This window comes from Euwallacea fornicatus, chromosome 9 (assembly GCF_040115645.1).
Source record: "Euwallacea fornicatus isolate EFF26 chromosome 9, ASM4011564v1, whole genome shotgun sequence".
In the NCBI taxonomy this organism is placed as follows: Eukaryota; Metazoa; Arthropoda; class Insecta; order Coleoptera; family Curculionidae; genus Euwallacea; species Euwallacea fornicatus.
In genome coordinates this window covers 5,093,430-5,106,707 of record NC_089549.1, presented here as the reverse complement: position 1 = coordinate 5,106,707, position 13,278 = coordinate 5,093,430, and the positions used below count along the sequence as shown (strand labels likewise).

At 37.0% G+C, this 13,278-nt stretch overlaps 3 protein-coding genes across 4 annotated transcripts in view; 2 read left to right on the top strand and 1 right to left on the bottom strand.

Moving 5' to 3' along the window:
• Positions 1–4,700, top strand: part of LOC136340971 (otoferlin-like) — a 33,713-nt gene extending 29,013 nt beyond the window's left edge. For both annotated transcript variants that reach the window (XM_066285506.1, XM_066285505.1), the window contains exons 25-35: positions 189–381; positions 431–565; positions 767–1,038; positions 1,498–1,668; positions 1,751–1,954; positions 2,269–2,363; positions 2,618–2,804; positions 3,084–3,322; positions 3,744–3,872; positions 4,015–4,165; positions 4,403–4,700. In XM_066285506.1, coding sequence (XP_066141603.1) covers positions 189–381; positions 431–565; positions 767–1,038; positions 1,498–1,668; positions 1,751–1,954; positions 2,269–2,363; positions 2,618–2,804; positions 3,084–3,322; positions 3,744–3,872; positions 4,015–4,165; positions 4,403–4,583 — 1,957 coding nt within the window. In that variant the 3' untranslated portion in view covers positions 4,584–4,700. The remainder of the gene's footprint in view (positions 1–188; positions 382–430; positions 566–766; positions 1,039–1,497; positions 1,669–1,750; positions 1,955–2,268; positions 2,364–2,617; positions 2,805–3,083; positions 3,323–3,743; positions 3,873–4,014; positions 4,166–4,402) is intronic.
• Positions 4,701–7,117: 2,417 nt separating this feature from the next.
• LOC136340985 (zinc carboxypeptidase-like) lies at positions 7,118–10,300 on the top strand. Its single transcript, XM_066285541.1, has 8 exons — positions 7,118–7,253; positions 7,648–7,820; positions 8,161–8,365; positions 8,419–8,588; positions 9,209–9,350; positions 9,418–9,708; positions 9,888–9,972; positions 10,023–10,300. The coding sequence occupies exons 2-8, from the start codon at positions 7,648–7,650 to the stop codon at positions 10,211–10,213; spliced, it is 1,257 nt and encodes a 418-aa protein (XP_066141638.1). The 5' UTR covers positions 7,118–7,253; the 3' UTR covers positions 10,214–10,300.
• A 295-nt stretch (positions 10,301–10,595) lies between these two features.
• LOC136340984 (transmembrane protein 104 homolog) lies at positions 10,596–12,974 on the bottom strand. Its single transcript, XM_066285540.1, has 3 exons — positions 12,675–12,974; positions 12,400–12,609; positions 10,596–12,251 (listed from the first exon to the last, which is right to left on the bottom strand). The coding sequence occupies exons 1-3, from the start codon at positions 12,702–12,704 to the stop codon at positions 11,070–11,072; spliced, it is 1,422 nt and encodes a 473-aa protein (XP_066141637.1). The 5' UTR covers positions 12,705–12,974; the 3' UTR covers positions 10,596–11,069.
• Positions 12,975–13,278: the final 304 nt, after the last annotated feature.

The window sequence follows — 13,278 nt, the reverse complement described above, 5'->3', positions numbered from 1 at the left end:
GATGGGATTGAGAAAAGTTCCTTACAACTTATTGGTTTATTTTTAATTAGTTAATTACTTTTTTTTATCGCAGACGATGATCAGGGGGCTGGGGCCTGATCACGCAGTAAACGTTCTGGAACGCAAGTCGTGCGTACTTTAGAGACACAAAGGTGCAATATTTTTTTGGAATTTTTTTCCACTTTTAGGCAAAACGGCACATTGCCATTTGATGACGACGCGAATCATCGTCAACCCGGACACCTCCTTGAGAAAAATACAGGGTTTGAGAATAAATTGAGATTCGGATTTAAACAGGCCGCCACTGCAGCCCACGTCTCGGCCAAGTTAAGTCCTAAATGCGAGAGAAAAAGGACTAAACGAAAACTCGTATTATTTAAGGTAGCTGGCCTTATTAAGGTCGCATTTGGTGAATATTTTATGTTTGCAGATATATCCCACGGAGTTAGAAGCCATACCGGAATTCCATCAGTTTAAAGATTGGCTGAAAACGTTCGAACTATACAGGGGTAAGAAGACAGGAAATGAAAGCGAGGATGACACTAGAGTAGTAGGGCACTTCAAGGTTCGGACCTCATATAAGTAATTCATTTGGTTAACTTTTTTCAAAAAAATTATTTTAATTTAATTTCGCTAGGACTACAACAATTAAATTAATGCTATTTGATGAACAATTAATTATAAGTAATTAATAAAATTTAAAAAGATAATAAAAAACCAATAATCGAATTTCGTTTCCATGATACGATCTGCGACAAACTTTTAGGGAGCACTGAAAGTTTATAAGCTTCCATTATCTAAAGACAACGCTGTTAACGATATCATGGAATTTGACCCACATTACGGTTTGTTGCATGGGATACCTTCCAATGAGCCCATTCGCGTTCTCGTACGAATATACGTTGTGAAGGCCATTGACCTGCACCCGATGGATCTGAATGGGAAGGCAGACCCTTATGTGGTTTTGCAATTGGGGTCGAAAAGAATAAGCGACAAAGATAATTACATTTCCAAGCAATTGAATCCAGTATTCGGCAGGTAAGTGGTTGCCGTGGCAACGTGCGTGACTTAAATTGCCTGTTATGTCCCGCCGATCCCTCATTATGCCCTCCAGACCGGTACGACCCCTATTTTAACTATTTCGCAAACTTATCTTCAGCTGAGGGCGCGGGGGAATGTAAAAAATATGTAAGAAAACGCCCATTTTTAACGTGGTTCGGTTAACCGTTTAGCCGAGGAACGCTTCAACTCACAGTTTTATCACTAAAGGGCGGTTGGATTTTTTAAATCATCACGACGTGAGTGCGCGTTGCGCCACATTTGCGCGGATTTACTGCCCCCTGTGAGCGACCCTGGCGAAGGTCCTACGAGTCGGAGGAACTCGCAATTTTGGTCGAATTTAAAATTTTACTTTAATTCTCTAATATTTCTGGCAATAATTGAGCTTTATCGTTCTTTGTGAGAATAGTTTGAACGTGCTTTTGTTCATATCCGTAGATGTTTCGAAATGAACGCCACGTTTCCCCAAGATTCCGTATTATGTATACAGATCAACGACTGGGACTTAGTTGGGACAGACGATATCATCGGAGAAACAAAAATTGATTTGGAAAATAGATTTTTTAGCAAACATAGAGCGACCTGTGGTCTTCCAGAAGAATACAATGAGTAAGCTTTTTCTTTTAAATTATTGTCGATCTAACAGGATGTTCCTGAAAGCAGCACATTAATGATTTATCGCCTCCTTCAGGTTAAGCTGCAATGCTTGGCGGGATCCTATGAAACCTACCCAAATTTTAGCGAAACTGTGCAAAGAAGCTAAATTGGAAGCACCAGTATATGGCGACTATCAGGTTAAAGTGGGCAAACAAGTTTTTACTTCTCTCACAGACAATTGTGTATCGTCTACAAACAAATTATGTGAAGAAAATATGGCTTTAGCAGTGCTTCATAGGTAAATCGAAGCACTTATGTCAAACCTCTTTAATAACACATTGAGAAGAGTTAGATTTTTCAGTAGTACCACTGCGCATGCACTGCATGCATGCGCAGTAGCAAAGTGCAATTTAAATACCAATTTATAATAAATAAATGAGTACCTCATTTGAGTTAACTTGGTAAGTAATTCTTTATTAATGGGAGTTGCAATAACTGACTTTGAAAATCATAGTTTGCTAATGGTGCATAGTTCAACTACTGAAAACGACTCTCTGTCGTCTTTCTAGAAAATGAAAATATATACAGAGTGTCTACTGGTTAATTTCATAGGTGGCACGAGGTTTCCAAAACACGAGGCCCTCTGGTACCGGAACATATTGAAACGAGGTCGCTCTATAACCCAGATAAGCCTGGAATTGAACAAGGTAACATGGGCATTTTTTGCATTTCGCATCTATCAAAAAGTTGTCAAATATAAAAATATGACTTTGACGTGTATTTTAAATGTGTCAAATTCTTGACAACTTTTTGGCAGATATTTCGGTATCGTAAAAACGACGACACAAATGAAGTTATGGTTGTCGAAAGCCTAAAAAATGGCATATGTCAAACGTCCAATCAAAAAATTCAAGACAATACAGGGTGTTAATCGGTAATACTATGGAAACTTTTTTTTTAGGAAAATTGGAAATGTGGATTGACATGTTTCCAATGGATATGCCACTGCCTGGACCGCCTATAGATATATCCCCTAGAAAACCGAAAGGTTATGAGTTGCGAGTCATTATATGGAATACAGAAGATGTAGTTTTAGAAGATGATGCGTTCTTTACAGGAGAGAAAATGTCAGACATCTACATTAAAGGGTTTGCAATTTAATTTTATTTACAACCATATCGCCACAGCTGAAAAACCGTGGAAAATAAGCTTGTTTCGTTATCATGGAAATCAAGGATCTTTCGATATTATTTTTGTCAAATATTTTTTTGGATAAAATTAAACGGTTAAGAAAAAAACGTTTCCGAATTCATACTAAAAAATATATATTTTAAGCGCATACAAAAAAATGCCATTTATGCACTAATTCTACCAAAATTATATGTACCATTCCTTAAAATATTTTTCAATTTGATATATTTCCGTAGATGGCTTAAAGGCCCAGAAGACTGTCAATCTACCGATATTCACTACAGGTCCTTGACTGGTGAGGGAAATTTCAACTGGAGATTTATTTTCCCTTTTGATTATTTGGTGGCAGAACAAAAAATTGTGATATCAAGAAAAGAATCGATATTTTCTTGGGACGAAACTGAATGTAAAATTCCTGCGAGACTTGAACTGCAGGTTTGGGATGCAGACCATTTTTCTGCAGACGACTTTTTAGGTAAGTTATAAAGTATGTTGTTCGTTACATATTATACATAAATGAGTGCAGAAAAATCCTAACTGGCATCCTAAAATCTTTAATAAGTTGAAACAACGCATTCGAAGTTCTTTCCAGAATTTCCAAATAACCTAATAGAGTGGAAGTTGTTAAATTTGACAAATGAGTGAGGTTAGAAATGAACTAGAACTCAAGTTTTATTAAGAATATGTTAGAGTTTAAATTTTCCCAACTTTTAACGTCACTTGAATGACAAAAGACGTGTCAGCTGAATTAATAGTGTCACGTCATTTATCAAGTTTGGCCATTCCATTGTCCACTGTCTTAAACAAGGGAAAACGTCTACTTTCCATGAGAACCAGGACTAATAATAATCTCTTTGTCGCACTTGTGGCAATAAACGAGATAAAATTTCTTTTAGGAGCAATTACTCTTGATCTCAATCGCTTTCCGCGGGGTGCAAAATCCTCAAAATTATGTTCTTTGAGTATGTTATCGTCCGATGAATCTGTTCCAACAGCTAACATCTTCAAACAAAAGAGAGTTAAAGGTAAGACAACTTAAACAAATAATAAAGTGACTTTTTTGACAACTCTGAATGCACAATTTTACTCCCGCTCATTCACGCCTGCATCTATTCGTTTTCCGAGATCTTCATGCTGGGACAAATATTGATCGAAGAACAATTCTAGGTTGGTGGCCATTTTATGTGAAGAAGGACAACGAGGAAATGGAGCTAACCGGAAAAGTTGAGGCAGAAATTCATCTTTTATCTAAAGAAGAGGCAGAGAAGGCGCCCTCAGGTCTAGGAAGAGGTGAACCTGACCCTTTAGAAAAACCTAGGTGCGTCAAGTTTGTACTTGCGTGTCGTACAGTCAACAATTTCAATTAAACTTAACGCTCAGCAAAGTCTTAACGCGCACACACTCGGAAAATTTTTTTCGCGCGCATAAGGTTTACCGCATGCTTGCCAATGGCCCAAGCTCGCGTTTTACACATGCCACTTAGTTTTGCGTGCGGAGAAAATTTTTCTACACACGGGCGGTAAAGTGCTTTACTATTATTTACTTTTTATTTCAGGAGGCCCGACTCCTCATTCATGTGGTTCATGAATCCAATAAAGTCTATAAGATATATTTTATGGAACAATTACAAATGGACTATCCTGAAGTCATTCATATTTCTTGTTGTTGTGACAATCATATTGCTATTTTTTTATTCTATTCCTGGATACACTGTGAAAAAGATGCTAGGGGCTTGATTAGCTCAAAGAAAATACTCAATACTGTTTAAATAATTAAAAGATTTTAAACTCAATAAACTCACAGATTAAATCTAAGAAATTTCTTTTTTTAAATAAAGTTTTATCTTAACCAGCGATGATATTTATATGTAATTCCCTAATTGTCAAGGAGATTGACTTCGAGCTTAAGTTTAGTTGAAAGAGACAAGCTGTCCATCCTTCTTGATCTGCGAGATAGAGGGCGCATCGCATTGCGCTGGCATATAACGAGCGTCATTCCCTTAGAAAAAATGCGTAACTCGCTTTGCTCAACCAACGCTCAACAAAGGCTGTGGAGTGAATATATGAAAAAATTAATGCCGAATTGATTCTTCACTCTCTCTTGCGGAGATGGCAGCTTTCATCACATGCTTGTCCTATTAACAATTTTATCATCTAAATACTTACTTGAGGGTGTTATTATCAGTTAAAATATAAGAACTGTGGAAATATTAGCTTCATTCGAATTTACGATTCACAGGTTTACTTCATTTCGGTAATTTCATACTGATACTCAAGCAGGCACAATAACCGTGATTTTTGACAATCAAAATTGCAGAGTAAATGAAGTATTAATTTATTACTTAGCCGAAAATATAAAAAATATCATAATAAAATTACATTAATAATTGGTTTTTCATTACCTCTATTATATTCATATTACTGCTATAAAGAGGGGAACCTCTATTAATATATTCATAAAGGTACAATATTCAAGCCGAACACGTGAAGTCGTGTAAGCCCAGGAAAAGCATTTTGGATGTGTAATGAGCTCGGTCCAAGTGATAATTTCATCGCTCTGAATGAAACATTAAAAACGTTTTGGACATTTTTGTATGTCCCTATTACACAGAGCTGACCGTGTTCCTATAGACTTCCAAATGTTCGAGTTTTAACTCTCGACGACCGTTTCGACGAACACTCAAATCCCAGTGTCCTTTTTGAGAAGGACCTGGCAGTCGTACTTAAGTCGCTGCCGGCTAGGCTGTGTTCCCACGTACATCTCGTGGCTGTTCACTATTCGAAGCTGAAACTCACCTCGGCAAAACTATATCTGCATTCATCATTTGGTTTTGTGGTTCTTTGTAATGCTATGACTCACTCGATTCAACTCCATGTGGGGATTTGCGAAATTTTTTCACAAGGCAAAGACCATGTATTTATGTCGAAATTAACATAATGTGCACATAAAGAAAGATTTTGTACGTAGTATAAATGAAAATCTAATTAAACGTGTAATAACTTTAACAGAAATTCTTCTTTAACGGAAAACGACGTCAACTTCAAAGCTTACAGAAAAGCGAATATCAGATCCTCCGTGCGGTTGATAAAAACGGATTTGAGAAGCTCCTGTGCAAATATTTACTAAAATCGTTGATATGTCGGTGAAAATATGTTTTTTGGATTAAAATATGATTTATATAAATTCGAGTTTAAACCGCTTCCTACAAGCGGATGCAATCGATCATAATTAGGTTAAGCGTTTGCTTTATACTGAAATCATAAAAAAAATTGTTTGGCCAATTTTATGTAGGCGTCAATGTTTGGAAACATGACTTTTTAATTATAAATCTTTTATAATTAATTAAATTATTTAAGTCAATTAGCGAAATTAATCATTTTGCAATTTGAGATTTAGTAATTTTGGAAATTGGCAAAAGTGCAAAAACGTTCTCTATTTTAGTAGTGGAAGAAGTGGACTTGCACCATATGGTGATATCAGGGGCGTATTAGGTTTCTCAAAGTATTCCAAAATTCTGGGAACTTCGAAGGATAAACGACAACTATCTCTCTCTCTCTCTCTTTCTACGTCCGTCCCTGATTTTCAAAAATTTATTCACAAAACGCAATGTTTTGAGTTTTAAATATTTGTTTAAGAAACGGACTCACTTAGTTTTTCAGAATTTGAACAAACTTCCCAAATTAGTTAAGATAAAATTGACTTAATAAGGAATAATACTAAAAAAAAATGATTTTATTCTGTTATCCTGATGACCCTAATTTTGCTGCTTAAGTTATGCTAAATCAGGATTTATGAGCTGCCCGTATCCCTGACAGTCAGTGCCGTACCTCGCCATTCATAGCTTGTACAAATTTTGAACGGCAATCTACTGATTTGATTCCATGTGTATCCACCATTGGCCAGCACCGTTCCTAGTACGACTTTGATTTTTTCATATGAAACTAAGAGGTTTTTTTTATGAAAAAGGCAGAATTTCTAAGAAGTTTTTTATTTTCTATTAACTTTTTCTTTTTAAATTGTTTATCTCATTTGGAGAATTTTTTTACTAATTTCAATTTAATTATGAAACTCGCTTTTAATTTAAGCTGCAAATTTTATAATTTGCTTTGTTTTTCGACTTCATGCTGGAATACCAATTAAACTCATTCCGGTCCTTAACCAAAAATTCCGCACCAAAATGCCCTGGATTCGTGAATACGAGCCTAGAATGAATGATTAGCACTTTAACTGAAAGTGTAACTGCAAGTTCATGTTAAAAACTTGAGATTAAGGACAACTAACGCAATTACCGACAGGAACTGATCCATCGATTAAGTATTATCTGATATTTCATAATATAAAATTTGGAAAACTCCATGAATAGCAGGCAGTGTGTGTGAACATCTGCAAACTATTGCCCCAAAAATGTAAGTACTTTATTCAAGGAAGGCGTTTCAGAGAGTTTTGACCTTTTCTTGAAATCTTGCTCGGTTACCGTGAGTTTTGCAAATCAACTTCGAGCGAAGCGCATTTCAAATCACGTTTAAATCCACGAAAAGTTGCCCATTGTTTGTGCCAGTCAAGTCTGATATTCAGTTAAAATAGTAAACAGCAGAAGTAATCACGTTTTCAATGAAGAGGCCCAATAATCTTAGAAAAAAAATAAGATGAGAAAAATACGAATAAATATAGAGAAGAATAAAAAAATGAAAAATAAAAAGGGATAATTTAAAAGAGAAAAGCTCTCCGATGTAGCTTCAAGAACACATATACGAAGAGCATTGTGAGCAGAAAACAATTCAACATATCATCTTCTTTCAGATGAAGAAGTTGGTGGTTGTAATTTTGGCAGCGGCTTTGAGCCAGGTCATGGCAGAAAAGCTTCGCTTTGATAATCATACTTTGTACCGTATTACACCCACCACGAAGGAGCTGGTGGAGGTTCTTCGACAGATCGAGAAAGAAGCTTACATCACAGGTTACAATTTCTTCTCGTAAGTTGGCCGATAGTATTTCATACTAAGGTATATACATAACTAGACTAGTAAAAAACAAGAGATACGAAAGTTTACGAGCGAAACGCAGGCGAGTAGGATAACATGTGTTACCTTGGTGAAAGGGTGGAAAGGTACAACGCTTTTACTACAACCTACTGTTTTTTAAAATTCTGAAAAAAAAACATATGAAACACACATGATTGCTATGGAAAAGCTAATGCATCATCGCGTCTCCGCTGGACCCTGTTGCGTAATGATGTTACATAACAGAGCGAAGGTCCTCCTTTTTAAATTTCATGAAACTTTCTCACTCTATCCTAAATACAACAATTTTTAGTGAATTGGGCATAGAAAACACCCCAGTAGACATTTTAGTGCCTCCGAAGCACGCTCAGAAATTCAAAGATGATATTTTGGAACACCCTGACGTAAAGACTGAGTTGCTCAATGAGAACATCCAAGGGGCGATCGACGCCGAGGGTGTCAGACCAGCTTCCAGAGCTAACACTTTTGGATGGACCAACTATTATACTCTGGATGAGGTTCCCATTCATTTAACCGGTCCTAGACCTTCAATTTACATTCGTTTATGTAGATTAATAGGTTCCTTCAAGACACTGCTGCCGCTAATTACTCCAGTGTGACTCTTCTCAAAGGTGGAGAGACATATCTAGGGAGAGACATTCTAGGATTAAAGCTGCAAATCGGTTCCCAGACTGGAAGGCAATCTGTCTTCATTGAAGCGAACATTCATGCCAGAGAATGGTAAGATGTGTCCTCGATAGTAACTAGTGCGAAGTGGCATTTTTCCGCATTTGCCACTGAGAGACTGAATTGTTGAAGGCAGGAAAAGCATTTTCTTTACTTTGATAGGCATAATGTTCCTCAAAGAGTGATTTTACATCATGTTACAAAAATAGGATTTTAACAAATCGAAAGTCCCTATTCGAAGCCCTCTAGCATTCTCTTCGATTTCTCCTTAAGTAGTCCCCTAAATATTCTTTCCTAGGGGGGCTTACCCTCCTTCTTATATCCCTTCGAATATGGGCTCACGTTCCACTGAATTATATTTAAAGAAATATGTACATTGTTCAACGAGTGATGAAAACGGTATTTTTACCACACTCTCTCTAACGGAATAAGAATGGTTATTCCATTTAGAAAGAAAAAAAACACATCTGAATTCGATGTGACAGTCTACGGAATAGTTGCGCAAAGTCGTCCTTTTTCGCCCGAGCTTAATGCTGTCTAAAAGGAGACATGTGAAGGTTCTCGGGTTCACTCGGGTGGGAAAGAAATCTCTCACACACCCAAATGAGCAAGTGGCAGCTAGAAAATGCATTTTTTCTCGTATAAAAATATTTTTATTTCTTAATTTTGATCAGGATCACCTCAGCTGTAGCCACTTACCTCATCAACGAGTTGGTTCACAGCACCGACCCAGAAATCCGTGAACTCGCCGAAAGTTACATTTGGTATATTTTCCCCGTTACCAACCCCGATGGTTTCGCTCATTCGCATACCAATGTAGGTATGACCCCACAGGGTTAATTATAGTTCTGATGATTGAGTCACAAGCTGGGGTGTATTGCAGAACCGCCTCTGGAGGAAAACACGTACACCTTACAGCTTTCTCTGTTTCGGAGTTGATCCCAACCGCAACTGGCCCTACCAATGGATGACCGGCGGTGCCTCCGACTCGCCTTGCTCCGACATTTATGCTGGACCTTTTCCTCTCTCTGAAAAGTCTACCCGCACTTTGTCCGAGTTCATCGACAGCGTTGGCGAAGAACTAGTTGCCTACATCAGCTTCCATTCTTACTCTCAAATGCTGCTGCTTCCTTATGGACATACCACTGCCCATTTGGACAACTACGATGAAATGGTATTTCAATCAAAACTGCAGTTAACTAGTCGGTTTTCAAATCCTCAATTTTACTTCTAATTTGGCCAACTTCAATTAGTGTGAATAACGATCTGTATACTTATCAGTTAAGATCCGTTTTAGCTAGGGGTAAAATGCACTCCAAGTATGTTTGTGCTCTAATCGATTGCGTCTTTTAGATGGAAATTGGCAGGCAGGCTATTATAGACTTGTCTAAAAAGTATGGAACTCAGTACGTGGTCGGAAACATCGCTGAGATCATCTGTAAGACCTTATACTAGTGTGTGTGCAGGATTCTAAAGATAACTTTGTAGACGTGGCCACCGGTGGTAGCATGGATACTGTAAAGAACAAGTTTCAAACTCCAATTGCGTACACTTACGAGCTTCGTGACAGGGGTCAGAACGGCTTTATCTTGCCGGCTTCCGAGATTATACCTACTAGTATCGAGACTATCGATTCTTTAGTTTCAATTTTCAAATCTTACAGAGCTCGTCACAGTTAGAGCTTAAGTTGGCCAGTGTTATTTGTGATAAACCCACGATAATCATTAATAAAGAAAAGAGATAATATAATTTATGTATTATCCTAATCAGTTTGTTTTTACCTTTTCTTCTGTAGCGGTATCTTATGGTTGAATGCACCTAAAGACTTTTGTGACGTCAGAGAACACCCACCCAGGTCAGGAACAGCCCTCTGAAACATGCTTCTGCAGTGGATCTTATGGTTGATACTATCAAAAGCCTTTGTTAAGTTACAGAAAACAGCTGCCAGAATTGGCAAGACTTTGCAGGAGACTCCAGAAGGTGGAACAAAGCTTAACCTCTTCTTTTTAAATGGAAATGTTTTGTTAAACGAAAAGTGAGGAAATAATGAAAATAAACTGGTTGTATGAAAATTATTTATTTGCAAACAATAGCTCTATCTTGTACTAGACTGTCAAAAATATCACATCTTATGCTTCTATCCATAATGCTTTAAAATTGTGTAAATTAACATTATTATAAATGCACTTTTTATTTTTAAATCTAAGTAAGTTGTCCATTGTGGTGTGTTTACATATACATACAATACCTGCAACTTAGAATATAGCATTACTATCCTGGAGTAAACAAATTGTTATTTACGGCACTAGTTTAGTAAATAACTTGTTACAGAATGAGTTTTTTACTCGAAAATACTGCAACGAACAAAATGCCAACGAGTAATGTAACAACACCTAATGAACGTGTATTATATATTATTGTATTTCACATTCTGACTTAATTTACAAAGAATTTGTTTCAAGCAATAAATAAAAACGAAATTTCTTGAAAGCATGGCGAACGCAAAATTATGTTCCTTCATCTCTCTTATAAAAACTAATGATTAATAATTAAATCTACAGTAACGAATACAATACAAATAGCAGCCCATATAACAACAAATAGCAACCATCCATGATGTTTAAAGGGACTAGCGTATTTTTGCGAGTAAAACCCAAAGTGTCTCTTGCAATGCTGCCTGGCCTTCCACACTAAAAATACTGGTATTAGGTACTGAACAACAACTCCTATGTAAGATCCCGTAATTTCCACCAGTCCCTTAAGGTTGTGCGTGGAGAGAGCGGTTATAATCGGGGGGAAGATTGCTAAACTGGGAAAAAGTAATTGCTTAACGACAAACTCGCGTCTTTCCAGCGTAAGCGGCTCAAAGACGAGATGTTTCAAATTGCCTTGCATGGTAATAGCTATTATAGGAAAGCTTGTGGCCATTGGGAATAAAGGGAAAACTGCTAAGAACATCCCAATGATTTTCATAAAGAAACCTGCGTTTTCAGCAGGCATAAAATTTAAGGAATATAACACATCAATTGTTTCAAAGGCAAATGATCCTGTAAGACACACCACTAAATAGAAGGTACAAATTATCAGAAAATCAACGCTAATTTTCCTGCTCAGTTGAAGTTTACTGCTAAACGGGGCTATGAGCCCCGGTAAGGAATGGTGACACATGAAACTATACACACTAGAACCAGCTAAAGCAGGCACTTCAGCCAAATTAACTGCGCTGGGATGACCCTGTTGACCGTACTCCATTAATCTTAAACTTGCCAAAGTAAGCATTATACTAAACGCGATCCATCTTATGCTGATTGTAAACATTTGTAAATATTTTGTCTTCTGAAGGTTGAAGTATGCAAAGGGCCCTACAAGGATCCCAAAGAGAGCTACATAAATACGATACATGCCCATCTTAGTTATCTCCGATTCTTCCCAGCAAGACTCAGTAAAGTTTTCGGTATTATTTGACAATTTACAGCTGAGGTTTACGATCGTCTTTCCGAAGGCTGCCACATAAATTGAAAGGTCGCCAAAAAGATAAATGCATAAGAAAATGAAGAATAACATATGGCCTGTTTTTGGCAAATACAATGAAGCAATTTCACCTAATTCTACCTTTTTGTTTAAGGTGTAATAATGGCGAGTGCGGTTTATCAAGATGGCAGTTTCTTCAGTGCTGTCTTCAGGGTCTGAGTCTGTATGAAGAGGATCTTCGCTTTCCTGGGAATGACAACTAAAGTCAGTTTCTACAGGAGGGAAATTGCAGTGTGATCATTGTTAATGTTCACCTCTTTTTATTGGCTTTTATCAATATTTTTCTTACATATATTTTTACAGATTCTACTTCACTTTTTCACATTCTACTTACATCAACTTTGTGTTCTTGAATTTTTCGCCATTGAATTGTGGCATTTGCACATGCCATACTTTCAATGACAAAAGTTGCTGTGATGAAGCTGACGAAACACAGGATGGCAATGGCAATAGTGCTGAAAAGCCAGCCTGCTGCTTGGAAAGCAGCAGGAAGAGTCAGGGCCCCTGTGCCAACAATCAAGTTGAACACATAAATTAAGCCTACCTAAAATGTTTTGCAGTAAGTTAAGAAATATACCTATATACTGCACATTCATATAGATGTTTTACCAATGGAGAATATTGGTCTGCTTGTTCCATTATTACTTGGCAGGAATATGAAACATCTGCAGCAAGAGGAAATGTTTTCTTCTTTGCGGTTCTACCGCATTATCTTGCAACATATGGAAGTAATTCCAGTGGGTATTCATAAATTGACCGTTATCACTGACTTTATCCTGTTAATCTTGATAATTAGCATGCATGAAGCATTGTCGGAGGGAAAAATATATGAACTAACGGGAGCTTTAATAAACATAAACAAAAAATGATAAAAATCGGAAATGAAACAATAACAAATATGAAGTTGGGTGTTAATGAACTTTTACACACAGGAGGGCATTGGAAAGGCATCATTTTAACGAAGTTTGGAATAATAAATGGCAACATTGCAAAATGTTCCAAACTACCAAGTGTGTTGCGATGATTGTGAGGTGTTTTTCATCCACATTTTTCTAAAACAGTTAAATAGCAGAGTAATTAAAAAAATTAATACAGCTTTAAAAAAATACGAGCCCTTTCCTGAAAATTTTCTTACTATAAATGGTCACCTTCAAGTACTTTCCTGCTTGCTTTAGGGGAAACACTTTTCCGTGCTACTGTACAAGTAAATTCC

What these genes read in the sequence shown, in the direction of transcription:
- LOC136340985 (XM_066285541.1), top strand. Translation starts at nt 7,648, where the DNA reads ATGAAGAAGTTGGTGGTTGTAATTTTGGCAGCGGCTTTGAGCCAGGTC. An exon ending in AACATTCATGCCAGAGAATG is followed by an intron (nt 8,589 to 9,208) that starts GTAAGATGTGTC and finishes AATTTTGATCAG; the next exon opens with GATCACCTCAGCTGTAGCCA. An exon ending in TCGCTCATTCGCATACCAAT is followed by an intron (nt 9,351 to 9,417) that starts GTAGGTATGACC and finishes GGTGTATTGCAG; the next exon opens with AACCGCCTCTGGAGGAAAAC.
- LOC136340984 (XM_066285540.1), bottom strand. Translation starts at nt 12,704, where the DNA reads ATGGAACAAGCAGACCAATATTCTCCATTG. An exon ending in CAGACCAATATTCTCCATTG is followed by an intron (nt 12,610 to 12,674) that starts GTAAAACATCTA and finishes AAAACATTTTAG; the next exon opens with GTAGGCTTAATTTATGTGTT. An exon ending in TTCAAGAACACAAAGTTGAT is followed by an intron (nt 12,252 to 12,399) that starts GTAAGTAGAATG and finishes TGTCATTCCCAG; the next exon opens with GAAAGCGAAGATCCTCTTCA.